The sequence below is a fragment of the Sorghum bicolor genome, chromosome 1 (genome assembly GCF_000003195.3).
Source record: "Sorghum bicolor cultivar BTx623 chromosome 1, Sorghum_bicolor_NCBIv3, whole genome shotgun sequence".
NCBI lineage: Eukaryota > Viridiplantae > Streptophyta > Magnoliopsida > Poales > Poaceae > Sorghum > Sorghum bicolor.
The window spans coordinates 67,098,502-67,113,691 of record NC_012870.2 but is presented as its reverse complement, the minus strand read 5'-3'; the positions used below and the strand labels follow the sequence as shown (position 1 = coordinate 67,113,691).

The window sequence follows — 15,190 nt, the reverse complement described above, 5'->3', positions numbered from 1 at the left end:
CAAGGCCTAAACAAGGCCTAGATTTAAAAAGTTTTTAGATTTTGACACTGTAGTATTTTCGTTTTTATTTGACAAATATTGTCCAAACATATAGTAACTAGGTTTAAAAAAGATTTGTTTAGAGATTTACAGGTAAACTATGCATTAGTTATTCTTTTTATTTATATTTAATGCTTCTTGTATATGCTATAAAATTTGATGTGATGAAAAATCTTATAAAATTTTGAGGTTTTAGGTGCATCTAAAGAAGGCCTCGAGATAAGCCCATCATCACCCCCTATGTCGGGTGCAAGCTTCAATAGTTCTGATGATGCGAACAGGTCAGGGCAATGGAAACGGGGCATCTCGGATGAGGTTTCCGATCTCTTCGAAGTTGACGTGACCGCGCGCGCAGACCTCAGCGAATTGACGAGGCCTTGTTGTACGGCTATTCTGCCGCGAGCCTGCGACATGGCGTGTAGCAGCCGTGGGCAGGACGCCAGTACGTGGGGGGAGGCACCGGCGCACGGCGATTGGCCACAGACAAAGGCCGTGCGCGCGGATTTGACTACGCTACGAGCGCGTTGCCGCGGTCTCCGCTCCGTCGCCGTCGTCGCGACACGCGCGCGTGCCAATCACCTAACGCACGCCAAGTGGGGGCGAGTATACATTACTACGCCGCGAGGACGGAGGACGTGACGACCGGCCGCGCTTGTGTGTCGATAACCACCGCGCGGGGTCGACGCGGTTCGCACGCTGCTTTGTTGCGTGTTCCGCCGGACCCGGCAGGGGGCGTGGCTGATGATTCGCCGTCGTGCGCTGTGGTAGCTCGATTCCCCGCGTTAACAATCGCTCTCTCGCTGTCGTCGTGCACCACCGCAACTCAAACTTCTCGACTCGAAAGCGTTTGAGACATTCCGGAAGAAACCCGCATACGTTTTCCTACACAGAAAAGGTGTAACAAAAGTAGATCCCCTGAATGGCTGAATTTAAACCCCCGGCGCCGCCAGACGGCAACCGACGGCGCGCCGGCAGGTATAGCGCCTAAAAGGAGACAGTGAGGCCTTATCAAAAAAAGATTTTGGATTTTAACATTATAGCACTTTCATTTGTATTTGACAATTATTGTCCAACAATTGATTAACTAACTCAAAAGATTTGTCTGGTAAATTATAGGTAAACTGTGTAAATAGTTATTTTTTAATCTATATTTACTGCTCCATGCATGTGCCACAAGATTCGATTTGATTGTGAATTTTGAAAAGTTTTTTGAATTTTGGGGTAAACTAAACAAGGTCTGAATGTCTATATTTGAAGATTGATTTTTGGTCATAATCTCTATTTGTAGATGAGGAAGGGAGACTTTGGAGTTGCTCTTAGCAAGTGAGTTTAAGTGAAACTTTTGGAGATGTTATTCGTTGATAGCCAAATGCAAGTTTCTCAGTATTAAAGGTCTATCAGCTAAATATCTTGAAGTGTTCATAAAAGTAGAATGTGTGTTTGTGTATTCAGAGTAACTCCAAAAGCTTTTATATATTTCCTAATTAATAAGAATAGTGATTTTTATAAACTAATTAATAGGAATAGAAATTAGTTAACAAAATACTGTCAAATAATTCTTTTAATTAGATATCTAAATTTTAAATGTGCAGAATATATGGAGAAGGTGTTAGAGGATGAAAAGATAAAAAGTGGTTTTTATTTAAATAGTTTTCTAAGTTACGTTTTGCTGAAAGAGAGATTCTTGAAGGATGAGGGTAAGACTATAAGAGCATCTTCAAGAGCTTTTCTAAATTTCACTTTCTAAGAGCATCTCCAGAAAGACTCTTTTTCTAAACACTAGAGAATAGAGATTTTGGTGAAAACTATCATCCAACAGCTTCTCTAAATGATCATTTAAATATAGTAATCTTCTATTCTAGATTTTTTGCTAGTCAAATATAGAAAACGAGAATAGCTCTCTAAAGTGCACATGAGATATAGAAAAATTGTTGGAGAGTAAAAAGATATAACAATATGAGAATGTCTCACCAAATGATGTTTTGGAGAGTGAGATTTAGAAAGTCTCTTGGAGATGCTCTAAACCATTATTTGGAGAGCCATTTGTATAAAAAATGTTTTCTATATATTCTCACTCTCTAACAGTTTTTTTGATTTCTTATACGTAGTTTAGAGAGCTATTTATCATTTTCTATGTATAGCTATCGAAAAATCTCAAATAGAAGATGACTTCGTATGACCATTTAGAAAAATCGTTGAAGAATAGTTTTTCACATGATCATTCAAATGGGTTGGAATTGGTGATATCCTGCGCTACGGCGCATGGATGCCCTGTCGGATCAGCTCTAGCTCTGACTTCTCTAGAAGCTGTTTTCGAGTAAAAAACAGAAGAACTTGCTAAAAGGCCCCTTCAGCGCAGCGTCGACGCCCACGACGCTCCATCTTCCTCACAAGTCGCAATGTTGCAGCGCCACTTAGGCTCGGTCTCTCAACACAGATCTTCTCCTCCTGGGAGAATTAACTTTTTACTATTATAGCGAGTGGTGACTCTCTAGATAGCATCTTATCGTCTGTCGATACATCTTTACCATAAAACATAGAAAACTGATACAAAAATATTATATTTGCTGATGTGGTACGCCAGCACCGCACTCCCCTTGTTGTCTTGTTCTTTTGCCCCTAACCTGCTCTTGGACACCCCGGTCCTTGCTGCAACACGCCATGGCAGACTTGCAGCAACTTTGTCGACGCGCTGCTGGGCACCAAGAGGCTACGTCGTGGGCCTTCTTCTCGAACGCCGCGGCCGCGTCGCCCGTGGTGGCCACGAGGCCTGCGAAGCGCCCGCACCCATTCTTGGACATGACGTCCGAGACGTTGCGCCTGCTTGGATCGGCCGAGGCGCCCGCGATCACGCCACTCACCTGAAGAACCGAGATGTTGTAGGGCGTCTCGTGGACGAACCTGACGTAGAAGACGGCGGTGTTCCCCGCGTCGTCGCCGACGTCGTCGTCTTGGGGCACGAAGGCCACGCGCCCGGCGCTCGGTGGTCTTCACCATGCCGGCGCTCTCGGGCGCGTCGCCCGAGGCCTGGAATAGGGTGGACACGTCCGGTGAGCCACCGGGGAGGCGGTGCAGCTTGGCGTCGTCGTAGTAGTCGACGAGGACGTGGAGGGAGAGCACGTGCCGCAGCGTCTAGGGGCAGACAGCCAAATTCTAGTAGTGAAAAAGCCAAAAACTACACCGTCATCTATATAATCTATGGATTAAAATTATTATTACAAAGAAAATTTTTTAGATCAGAAGTTCTCCAACTATATATTGCCGTACAATTTTTAAGAATACAACATTGAACTACAAAAATAAATACTTAACAATAACAAGAATAAAACATTGAACTACAAAAATAAATACCTAGCAATGATATGCTACATTCGCATTTTTCATGTCCTTTTCAGTAACGTCTAAATCTAGACACAAGATGTGAGAGTTAATTAAAAAAGACAAATAAAAGTAAGCTTACTTAATGACAATGGATTTGTAGCCGCTTGTAGCGTCAAAGAGGATCGTAACATTGTCCATTCGTTTTCAAGATTCATGGTGGAGTTTTCTTTTGTTAAGATCAGAACAGATGTAGTAGAAGAATTACATGTGATTCAATTACTTCATAAATTGGATCAAGGCTTTCTTGAGGCCGTGACAGAACTTGATGAAGCGTTGGTTGATCTTCTCCCGCCCCTTCCTCTCAGTGATGATGTTGTCTCGTCTACTCGCCCGACTATGGTGCGGTGAAGCACTGGCGGGCAACGAGCACCAGTTACGAGTGGTGGCGCGAGAAAGCAAAGCATCCAAGCGAGAGGGCTAGACAATAAGAGAATAGGCGTCGATTCCTAATCTCTCTGGGCTAGTTGGCATTAAAGCTATTGGGCTAAGGCCTTGTTTAGTTGGAGAAATTTTTTGGCTTTGGCTACTGTAGCACTTTCGTTTGTATTTGATAATTATTATCCAATTTTATAGACTAATTAGGCTCAAAAGATTTATCCTGCAAATTATAGGCAAACGGTGTAATTAGTTATTTTTTATATCTATATTTAATACTTCATGCATGTGTCTAAAAAATTCGATATGACAAGAAATCTTAAAATTTTTTAAAAATTAAACAAGGCCTGATAAATTAATAAGACAATGGTCTAGAAATTAAAGAGCTATACCTAGAATACCTAGTCTACGACTAGGGCCAAGGCCCTAGTGGCCCTAGGTCTGAGTCCGCCAATGGAGGCAGATCTATAATATATTATTAAAATCCGACCCTAATAACTTTTAGCTAATCCTTTGTATATTACACTTTTGTTCTATTAAAATTCTCAATAATCGTGGTAGCTTTTGTCATGCAGACCCCGACAAGTAACCTGGCTAGATTTGCTCCTGGCAACGTCTCCCGTGGGAGGCCGCGCGCCTTCAGCGGCGCCATGTGGGCGTCGTCCACGGCGAGGACCGTGATCGTGCTCCGCCCGTTGATGTCGTCCGGGAGCCCCGTGGTCGCGAGCTCGCGGCTGAACTCGGCGAGGTCCCAGCGCCCGGAGAGGATGGCGGTGATGTTGTGCGCGGCATGGCATGCCAGCGCTGAAGTGGCCGCTAGCACCACTGCGGTGACAAAGAGGCCAAGCGTTGTCTTGTGCCTGGTGTAATAGTTCCGTGCAGCTAATAATTTGGCTTTGTTCAACATTACATTGGTGCAATCTATGGACATTCAAAATGTTCGGAGATCTAGCAATCTATACCTTCTAATTGGAATCATATATACAGTTGTAGCATGGGACATGTTCCCTTCGCCATTTCATATGGTGGTCAATCGAGCTGAAGTGCAGAGTTTCAGGTTATGCCAGCATGGCTTGATCGGTAAGTAAGGAGTGGTGGTGCAGAAACGTCGCTACTCCACACAAGGGATGGCTTGATCCGCAGGCCACACGTAGCAGCGCTAGGACGTGTGCACACCGTCGCAGGGCTGGCTGAGTCGCGTAACAAGGCCGGTGCACATGTGCGCAGACACAGCATATATGTCGCGCAGCTTGCCATCGCCGAGTCTGACTACAGGCCGACTAGGACAGGGGCAACCATGGTCATTTGTTATCCCATTAGGGCGCGTACAACGCGACGTTTTACCCGTCTTTATACGATGTATTTTGTAAAAAACTCCCTCGTGAATGGAGAGACGGGCAGAGTCGTCGTCTCGTGAGGCGAGGAGTCTGGCTCGTGCTCCTAGATGTCGAGACACAGACGAGGACGCGTTGTATTGGTCGTCGCCTCCAAACGACGAGATGCGGATCTGACTGTGGCAAGCGGAGACATCCATGGCGGTGAGGCTGGAGCAAAATGATGCGGCGGCGGCGGGGCCAGAGCCCACGGAATCACGGATACAACAACGGCAAGGACGCCAAGGGCAGGATGGCAGGCTTCTGTCCGCTGCTGATCAAGCCGATCCAGGCTTGCGACGCTAAGGGCCTGTTTAGTTCCCCCAAAATTTTTTTCATCCATCCCATCGAATCTTTGAACACATGCATGACACATTAAATGTAGACAAAAAATTAAGCTAATTACACAGTTTGGTTGAAAATCGCGAGACGAATCTTTTAAGCCTAGTTAGTCTATGATTAGCCTTAAGTGCTACAGTAACCTACATGTGCTAATGACAGATTAATTATGCTTAATAGATTTGTCTTGCAGTTTCCTGACGAGCTATGTAATTTGTTTTTTATTAGTTTCCAAAAACCCCTCCCGACATCCTTCCGACATATTCGATGTGACACCTAAAAATTTTTCATCTCCAATCTAAACAGGCCCTAAGGGCAGGATGGCAGGCTTCTGTCGGTGTCGTTCCATTCCATTCGTAATAGCCATGGTTTCTAAAAAAATATATAATCATGTTGCTCTTATTTATCCTTGGTACATTTTCTATCAAATAGCCACACAATGATACACAAAAATATTTATAGTTGATCCTAGCTGCATACAAAATATTAAACATCTTAGAGACATACTTTCGTCTGTGGGTTGTATGACATATCTTTATATCTGTCTATGTGATAGATTCGAGGTGCTTAGAGACGGACCTCCGTCTGTGGGTTGTATATGCCCTATCCAGGGTGGACAGCCATGCCATATCACTATATTAGTAAATGTGGCATTTCTATATTATTTTTCTCCGTTGCTTGTTAAAGTTGTATTGACAACGGTTAAGGCCTTGTTTAGTTCTCACCCCCAAAAGTTTTTACCCATCACATCGAATCTTTAAACACATGCATGAAGTATTAAATATAGATAAAAAATAAACTAATTACACAGTTTTGTTGGAAATCACGAGATGAATATTTTAAACCTAATTAGTTTATGATTAATCTTAAGTGCTACAGTAACTTACATGTGCTAATGATGAATTAATTAGGCTTAATAAATTTATCTCGCTGTTTACAAACGAGAAATGTAATTAGTTTTTTATTATTATTTAAATACTACTTCTGATATTATACAAAATATTCGATGTGACATCAAAAACTTTTCATACTCCGAACAAGGCCTATGCAAGGAGTGGTCATTCACTGTAATAAAAGTTAAATTTCCTTCTGCTCCTTCCCCCACTCGCGCTCAGGCTCGGTCGCAGGGATCGGATCTTCCGCGCGTCGGCGGCTCCCCCTAGGCGGCGTCCAGCGACGGAGGGCAGTCCCAGGCTCGGCGGCGGCGTCGGCGGCTCCCCCTCCCGCCTCTCGCCAGTCGCCTCGCGCCCTCACCTCCGTCCTCCGCGCACCGGCCGGCGACCCTGCGTACGCACCTCCTTCTCCCCTCCCGCCTCTGCTGTGCCGTGGGAGCCCGGCCAGCTGCCGAGGGTGGCCGGGCCTTGGCTCCGCCGGTGGATCTGAACTAATTAAGTAATGTATGCATATATTATGCACACTGCTACCTTCATTTTTTTTGTTTTTGCAATAAATATCGGTTTACATGTTGACAGTTGACACCCATGTCCTTTACTGAGTCCGCCCCTGACGCGTTCTTCAACCGAGCACTGAATAATTGATTAGTTATTTCTCAGTGGGAACCATGTAATTTACTTAGAAATTTATTGGTATAATATCACCTCAATTGCAATGTCAAGCCTGGTGCATGTGCTGTGTGGAAGCCACACTGTATGTGCCAGTATATCTTCCTGCCTATACATCTGTATATTTCAGGACGCTGTTGCCTTTTGCTATACTGTTATATCTTGGTGGTTTGCGGAGGTAATAATCCGTAATAAGGAACATCATATGAACTAACTGAGCTGTAATCTGCAGGAATGGGCCTGTGGACGTTGCTGGAGGGCTTTTTGCTTCTGGCAAATGCGTTGGCTATATTGAATGAAGACCGCTTTCTTGCTCCCAGGGGATGGAGCATGCCTGAAGTATCAGGAAATGGGCAAACAAAGTCGTTGAAGGGCCAGATCGTGGGGCTTATCTATGCTACACAATTTCTGAGGATGCCCTTAATAGCACTCAATGTTCTGATCATTGTTGTGAAACTGGTGTCTGGCTGAGGCTCATTGTCTGGTTTTTGTCTGTTGTGTTGGATTGATATCTGTTCCAGTATTATGTAAAAGTTAGTTATACTCAAAATTGCTCAGGAAATATGTTCATTTTTACTAATGTGAATTTCTGTTATTTCTTCTGGTAAATTAATTCTGGTCAGAAAACGGATGTAAACATTTACACTATCAAAACATTGTGCGACTGTGTTATAAATTTGTTCAAAGGATTTCTTATGCAGTTTGTGAGATCATCTTTCCTTGGTTTTACTTCTGAATTGCTAGCACATTTTACTAGTGTATTTTGTGGTTGCTTCCTCACCATTGTAATGCTCAGTGCTATTTGATGGGTGAATACTGCTTACCGCAAGAGGCATTTATCTCCTAGCCCAGGTTGAGTGGTGATGCAAACCAACCTTTTGGCTATTCATCCTTGTATATATGCATTGTACCATATATCTACCAGTTGCAGATCCTTTGTTAGGAAACTATTTTGGGTCCAATCTGGTGCTAATCCATATCCGGCCTCTTCAATATTCAGAAATTCTGGCCGTACCTTCGATACTACAGATGATGATCCAGTGGAGGAAAAAGAACATGTTCTCCCATTTCTGTTGCAGTTTGAAGAGAGGTTTGATTTATGTTCATATGTCAGGTATGCAGCATCAGTACAGACATCGAATATCTGTGATGGCATCAATTGAGCACCTTAATGACGTTCCAACATATATCTCTTTTCATCACTAAATTTAATAGCTGTATAGTTTTCCTATACAATGTTGACATAAATGATTGGCTCATTTGGCACCATTTCTCTATTAACTTATTATGATCATGCACATGGAAAATATCATGTGTAGATAGTATGAGTTGTCTCTGTACAAATTGTCCCCTCTCCTCAGGGGAAGCTGCATCCACCATAGCACAGGTTTCTTTCCATCACATTGTATGATGACTAATATTAACGTGCTTGAATTGCAGTGCCCCTCTTAGTGTAGAAACTCTGCACTTTTGTTAAGGTGAGGTCCACACCAAGCTCTGGCTCCACAATGAGTTTCAGTGTTGGAGAATGCTGGTAGTGTGGTGAGAGTTTCAAAACAAACTTGGAGACAATAAGAGAGATGAGGATCTTGAGCTCAGCCATAGCAAATCCTTGCCCTAGGCAGGTTCGGGCCCCAGCACCAAATGGCAAGTATGAATGTAGCTGGGGTCGAACATCAGAGAAGCGCTCCGGGTTGAACTCTTTCACATCAGGGCCCCATAGCTCAGGGTCAAGATGCATTGTGGAGACAGGGATGTAGATGTTGACACCTTTTGGTATATGTACGCCACCGAGCTTCAGTTCCTGGAGGGCCTGCCTTGATACAAAGGCACCTGCTGGGTACAACCTCAATGTTTCCTGGATCACCATTGTCAACTAAATTGGCAAACAAACAGGAAGTTAGTGGTCTGTTCTAACAAAATTGAGGCTGCGCTTCTTACAACTATTATGAGATGGTAACTGGATAAGAACACACATTTTTCATCTTCTGAAGTGACCGTGAGTCTACTGGCTGGCCTCCGCAGACTTCATGCACCTCTGCTCGTACTCGATCCTGCCATTCTGGGTGCAGTCCAAGGAGCATTAGACACCAAGCAGCTGTAACAGCTGTGCTCTCATGTCCTGCAAAATATATGCTCTTGCAGTTATCCACTATAAAGTTCTCTGCCTCGGCAATGCCCACCCTACTGGTGCTTGCGCTGTGAAGAATTGCACTCAGTAAGTTCCTGTCTTCTCCACTTTCCTTTACGATTTCAAGAATTAGTTTGCGGACTTGTTTGTGAAGCTCCCATGCCTGCTTGTTCCTCATTGAAGGAAAGAACCTGCAAGCATTCAAAACTTTAAATTTACAATTTACTGGTCTGTTCAATCAATTTGTTGCCCTGGATCAATAATACTTCCTTTTTTTGTTCATTCACAAAATCAAATATGTACTTGTGATATACGAGTAGTTCATTTACCCCCTAACCTTAGGCCAGTCATTTCAGCTAGCACATTTGGCTTGGACACAGCCTGCTGGAGTTCTCTGATCTTCATAAAGATTTCCTTTCCTTTGATGTAGCTGCTTCCAAAGCATGTTCTAGAGATCACATCTGCAGAGTAAGCCCTAATGTCATCATCGATCTTAATGTCTGTGATCCCACCATTTCTATCAACTCTCTCTTCCCATGACTTCAGCAGTGGTTGCGCAGAATCGACCATCAGATCCACCATGCCCTGTGTATGAGTAAGAGTTACATTAACATGTCAAAATGCATGGCTGCTGCCTGCTGTTGTCATTTGTCAAACTTCTAAACTCTAATTTATTGAACAATGCCCACTGTAAGAAAAAAAAATGTTTCCTTTTACTAAAAAAAAGGTTCCCTTGGATCTGACGAACTGAATGACTGCATTGTACTCCCTCCATTCTAGATTGTATGTCGTTCTAACATTTTTAGATACATATAGTTTTTACTGCATATCTAAGAATTTAGAAAAAAAAAACTAAAACAACTTGCAATTTGCAATGGAGTATAGCTTAGGCAAAATGCAGAGTTCCTAAAGTGGTCCTGAGTTCCTGACCCACATTATATTGATGGATCAGAATGTCACAGTTTTGCTGTTTGGAGTGGTCCTAGTTAGAATCTTTGTCATACGATATCTAGCTGTATCAGAATGTTGCAGTTTTTCATGCCAGCTCTCATACTGAACTGTCATTCTGAATTATGTTTGCAAATAAGCGGCCACATAGACCCACAGCTTAATTGCTGAGACCCACAGATCACTGACAGCTTTCAATGCTCTTTCATCAATCTGAACTTCTGAAATTTATCTGCTGATGGCCTTTAAATCGATCTGCAATGTCTCTTTGAGCAAAAATGGCAGGACAAGATTGCCAGCTAACAGCATCTGAAACATGCTGGGCCTCCAGGTTTTTTGATTTTTCATATTGTTCAGTTTGCTTAAGACTGCATAAGATTGGATACATGCTAATGTAGACAACCAATCATACCCAATAGTACTACACTATTTTATGTTATAACACGTTGAGGTCGCTACTAGTAATTTATTTTTGGGAGTGTGATGCTCATATGGCCTGGTACCTTGACCTTGTCCAGGAAGAACTCCGGGGCGATGATTTTCCTCTGGTGCAGCCAGTCCTCGCCGTTGGACTTGAGGATGCCCCCGCCGAAGAGGGGCTCGTGCGTTGCCTTGAGGTAGGAGCTCTTGCCAAGGTCCAGCGACACGCAGAGGTTGATGTCCCGGACCACGTCGGGCCGGCTCACGTGAAGGAATACGACGTTCCCCATGGAGTAAGTGAATATGGGACCTGCATTTCAATGAAACCGCACAGCTTAAGCTCGGTAGGCTCGTGATGGCGCCTCGACGGTCTGTCCAGTTGATGAATGAATTGTCACGGTGTACTGTAGGTTAATAGAAATCGTGTAATGATCTTCGGGAGTTTGTTGGTTTGAGTTTATTTGCTGAATTTACCAGTCATTCAAAAATGTTTTTCTTTCACAATAAATCAGCAAACAATACTTTATGATTTTTTAGCCAAGCGAACAGGCACAGTCGACAAGTCATAGTCGTCAAGGTACAGTCACTAGTTTGTCATGAGATAAATTTTTCCCTATCCCTCATGTTTACCAAGTGCATGTCCTTATGAGGAATGCAGTGACGATGACTGAACTTATCACATTTCTTGAAGAAAATAAAATAAAATAATGGGACTAGAGTTGGAATTCAATAATACGTCATCCCACCTATCAAACCAAACGCTTCCTCATTCTAATGTACTAGTAATGTATTCGAGACCTGTCGTGGTATGTGTCTTATTAGAAAGATAAAGTTGATGGCACGCGGTGGCCCTGGCCATTTTCATGGCTGTTCTCGTCCACTCCCTAGATATTCATGGAAAAAAAAAAACAAAATATCAGCGGGATCGCTCGCCGGGAAGCCGACATAGCGGTGGGCACCCCCGCCCACAGTCGTCAGCTTCTCTCCCGGGCGAGTCCCGTCCCCGTCCCATCACGCGGCGGCGTCACCCGTAAAACCGCGCGACTTTTCTTCCCGTCGGGAGGCGGGGGGAGCAGCCGGGGGCGCACGCATGCCCCATGCCCGGAGGAGCCAGGCCAACAGCCAACCCGCGCTCGGCAACCAATCGAAACGGACGGGCCTTTGTCGTGCGATGCCCGCGCCCGCGAGCGGCTGTTCCCATCGCCCCGGCCCCGGCCGTTGCCATCACAGGCACAGCTAAAAGTTGGACGACGCATCAGTCATCACTGGCCAAGTGGCCATCGGGCAAGCCCGCCTGGATGGATACAACAATTGCCGCCGGTACGCGACGCGGCCGCGTCGCGACCCCAACCCCCCACCTGCGCGCGCGTGCGGCCCCTGGCACGAGCCCACGCGCGCGCCACGGTGCTCGCGCGCTCGGTGCTGCTAGCTGGTGGCTGCTGAGTTCCCGTCCACGGGCGCGCTCGCGCGCGACGTTCACGTGCCGCACGGATCGTGCCAACGATCCGCGTTTCTTTCAGCTATGGCTAGCTGCGGGAGTGGGGAGTGAGGAGCAAGAGCAACACTACACTACACGACGTACGGTTCCCAGGAACAGACGATGGAGCTGTGCGAACGGCCTCATCAAACTGACGTGATATGTTAGCTCGTGTCAGCCGTGCTGCGGCCAGCGGGAGATCATACATACATATACATTATATTAGGAGTATGCAATAACGATATGCCGCAGTGACGTGACCGCCTTACCGCCTGCAGATTGTGCAAATGTTTTCGGATGACTACTCATTGGCCGTTGCCATTTTACGTTTCTCACGAGAAATGCTATATGACAACCGAGTGTTGGACACTCAGATTTCTCCTCGTCCACACACCGACAGGCTAAGAAATGAAAATTAGTGAAGACAGACCGGCCATACAGTGGAGATAGCGAGAGGGCGACGTTCAGGTCCTAGTGGTAGCAGCAGAGGTGGTCGAGCCAGGTCAGGACAGGGGCACCTATGGCCCGAGCTCACCGCACAAGGAGGAGGGAGGAGAAAGAGGCCAGCGCGGCTACCGTGGGGCAGCGGCGGAGGCGAGGAGAAGAAGAATGGCGAAAAAAATCCAGTGCTCTCACCGGTAAAATGCTCGAGTGCTGGCTAGACACTTCCTTTCTTATTATTGTCATATGCTGTAATACGTATTTAGTTATGAAAGAGTGGAAACCAACAGAAATCCAAATTCAATAAAGAAATGAAACACACCGAAAATATTAGTAGTTGAATGAAGGCTCTGCATGCTCATCCAATCCAATCAGGAGCAAGAGTAAGCATGGGTGCATCTAGTACTTGGCTAGCTCCCGGTTCCCAAGGCCCAGCCCTCTGTCCTTTTGCATTGTGCCAAACCAATACAGAACATGATCTAAAACAAATCACCATCGCCTCCTCAACCCCATCATCTCACCTGCTTTTCTTTATACGATTTGTTCGTTTCAGACCTTTGTACGTTTGTTACCTCCTCGTTACGTCTCTCCGTGCCGTGCCGCGCTAGAGTCCAGGGAGCTGCACAGCATCGTGATGGCCAGCTCACCTAATTTATCCTGCTGCTCAACAGTAAACAGCAACAGCAAAAGTAGCTTAAGCAGCGCGAGATATGGACCCTAGTTCGAGGTTAGCGTTGAAGCAGCTAGAGTGATCGATGAGCGTAAGACCAGCACCAACAAGATGGAATAATGGAGTTGTTTTGGGTACTTTAGTACCGTTCAACTAGATGTGCACAAATCAACGCCATCATTGCCGGGTCCTTGAAAAGGACGGCACTCGGTGACACAAGAGAAAATAAGTGCGTGGGTACATGACATGGTCGCCGTATTGCTGTGGAGTGTGCCAACAACTTATCAATTAGATGGCTCAATTATTAGGCTAAACATGTACTCCTTCTGTATAATATTTAGATGTCGTTTAGGACAGCGACACGGTCTTCAAAATATAACTTTGACCTCTTATTTTTATAAATGCGTTAGAAAAAAAAGATATATACATATACTTTTATGAAAGTATTTTTCAAGATAAATCTATATATTAATATGTTTTTCATATTTGCAAACTTAATAATTTAAAAGTTATTAATGATTTATATTTCTAATATTTGACATAAATCTTGTCAAAAAGATATCTAAATCTTTTACGAAGGGAGTAGGAGTATACACCAACAACACCCATCTGCTGTGCTGCTATCTTATTGGTTGGTTTTTTACCAAAATTAGGGGGCCTGGATTCCATAGCTAATAGGCTGCTGTTTGTTATATAAGTGTCGTTATTTCCTATACAAAAGGGGCAATGAATCCACATTTTTAGTTTTTTTATTATTAATCGCCTTATCATCTCCAGTGTCGTCTACTTGGTGGTGCCTAGCTCCTTACTAGTGATGACAGAACACGTTCACTGAAGAACTCAAGTAAAAGCTAGAACGGTTAAACGTCACTGGCTCAGTGCTCTAGTGTCTAAGCGCAGTCCCTAGTAATTACATCAGATATATTGCATATTTGTTTCCATTCGGCTTCTTAAACTACTGACTAATTGGCTGGCGCGCGAAACATTGCAAAGATTATTAACAGCGGCAGGCGGGCAGAACAATAAGAGAGCAAAGCAAGGAACATAGATGATAACACACTTCAAAATTCAAATCAGGCGGCATGATTATCGAAATAAAGCGCCGTACATGCATGCCACGCATGAGCAAACACCAAAATGCTATATGAAATCATATCAAATTAAGCATGATAGCAGGAAAGACAGACACGTACGTACCGTACTCTTTCCTCCATTTCTCGTAGTAGGGCAGCACGGCCGGCCGGTAGTCGTGCACGATGCCGCCGCCGCCGCCGCCGCCGCTCCGGCATGCCGACGCGCGCGCAGCCTTCGCAGCAGCAGCCGCCGCCCTCATGTCGGCGAGGTTGCCGTAAGGGAACGACGGGCGCGGCCCGCCGATCCTCTGATCCTTGAACTTGGCGAGGACCCTCTGCGGCACGAGCCAGAGGATGTGGTAGAGGTACACGGCGAGGCCGCACGCCCCCACGCAGCACAGGCTCAGCACCACCTTCGTCACAGTCACAGTCATGGCCACCTCCATTATCTTCGCTTCGCTTCACTCTCCCTGCCGGAGCCCCCACACGCTACGAGATATGTGATCCTCGCTAGCTCCCCTCTGTTTCTCTCTGATGACCTGAGACCAGCTATGAGTGCCAGGCGGAGCAGGTTGATGAAGGTGGTGGCTGGCTGGTGGTATGTATACTGGGGCCTTGTTTAGTTCCAAAAAATTTTGCAAAATTTTTCAGATTTCCCGTCACATCGAATCTTTAGACACATGCATGAAGTATTAAATATAGACAAAAATAAAAACTAATTGCACAGTTTGGTCGAAATTGACGAGATGAATTTTTTGAGCCTAGTTAGTCCATGATTGGATAATATTTGTCAAATACAAACGAAAAAGCTACAGTGTCGATTTTGCAAAATATTTTGGAACTAAACAAGGCCTGGAACTGGGAGGTGGTCAGGTGGGGGTGGCCGGGTGTACGTCCCGGGAAGGATGGGGGGCATGGACTCGATCGGTCACTCGGGGAAGGTAGGTAGGAGGGTCCAAAT

The 15,190-nt window shown here is 45.1% G+C and overlaps 3 protein-coding genes and 1 pseudogene across 4 annotated transcripts; 1 reads left to right on the top strand and 3 right to left on the bottom strand.

Annotated features, from left to right (window-relative positions):
- LOC8084553 lies at nucleotides 2,596-3,558 on the bottom strand (annotated as a pseudogene).
- LOC110432032 (fasciclin-like arabinogalactan protein 10) lies at nucleotides 4,297-5,173 on the bottom strand. The gene has a single exon (XM_021451979.1). The coding sequence runs from the start codon at nucleotides 4,724-4,726 to the stop codon at nucleotides 4,316-4,318; it is 411 nt and encodes a 136-aa protein (XP_021307654.1). The 5' UTR covers nucleotides 4,727-5,173; the 3' UTR covers nucleotides 4,297-4,315.
- On the top strand, nucleotides 6,591-7,769 carry LOC8083672 (immediate early response 3-interacting protein 1). Of its 2 annotated transcripts, none has more exons than XM_021450896.1 (2): nucleotides 6,591-6,904; nucleotides 7,302-7,769. In XM_021450896.1, exon 2 carries the CDS (start codon nucleotides 7,304-7,306, stop codon nucleotides 7,538-7,540), a length of 237 nt encoding a protein of 78 aa, XP_021306571.1. In that variant the 5' UTR covers nucleotides 6,591-6,904; nucleotides 7,302-7,303; the 3' UTR covers nucleotides 7,541-7,769. The 2 variants fall into 2 exon arrangements, with proteins under 2 accessions (XP_021306571.1, XP_002467920.1); XM_002467875.2 differs by having other exon boundaries at nucleotides 6,592-6,794.
- On the bottom strand, nucleotides 8,308-14,815 carry LOC8084552 (cytochrome P450 714B3). Its single transcript, XM_002465274.2, has 5 exons — nucleotides 14,354-14,815; nucleotides 10,652-10,878; nucleotides 9,538-9,785; nucleotides 9,046-9,391; nucleotides 8,308-8,945 (listed from the first exon to the last, which is right to left on the bottom strand). The coding sequence occupies exons 1-5, from the start codon at nucleotides 14,673-14,675 to the stop codon at nucleotides 8,490-8,492; spliced, it is 1,599 nt and encodes a 532-aa protein (XP_002465319.1). The 5' UTR covers nucleotides 14,676-14,815; the 3' UTR covers nucleotides 8,308-8,489.

Coding starts and splice junctions, on each gene's coding strand:
- LOC110432032 (XM_021451979.1), bottom strand. CDS start 4,726: ATGTCCATAGATTGCACCAATGTAATGTTGAACAAAGCCAAATTATTA.
- LOC8083672 (XM_021450896.1), top strand. CDS start 7,304: ATGGGCCTGTGGACGTTGCTGGAGGGCTTTTTGCTTCTGGCAAATGCG.
- LOC8084552 (XM_002465274.2), bottom strand. CDS start 14,675: ATGGAGGTGGCCATGACTGTGACTGTGACGAAGGTGGTGCTGAGCCTG. Junction 10,879..14,353: donor GAAATGGAGGAAAGAGTACG/GTACGTACGTGT, acceptor ATTGAAATGCAG/GTCCCATATTCACTTACTCC. Junction 9,392..9,537: donor GCTGAAATGACTGGCCTAAG/GTTAGGGGGTAA, acceptor GAATGCTTGCAG/GTTCTTTCCTTCAATGAGGA.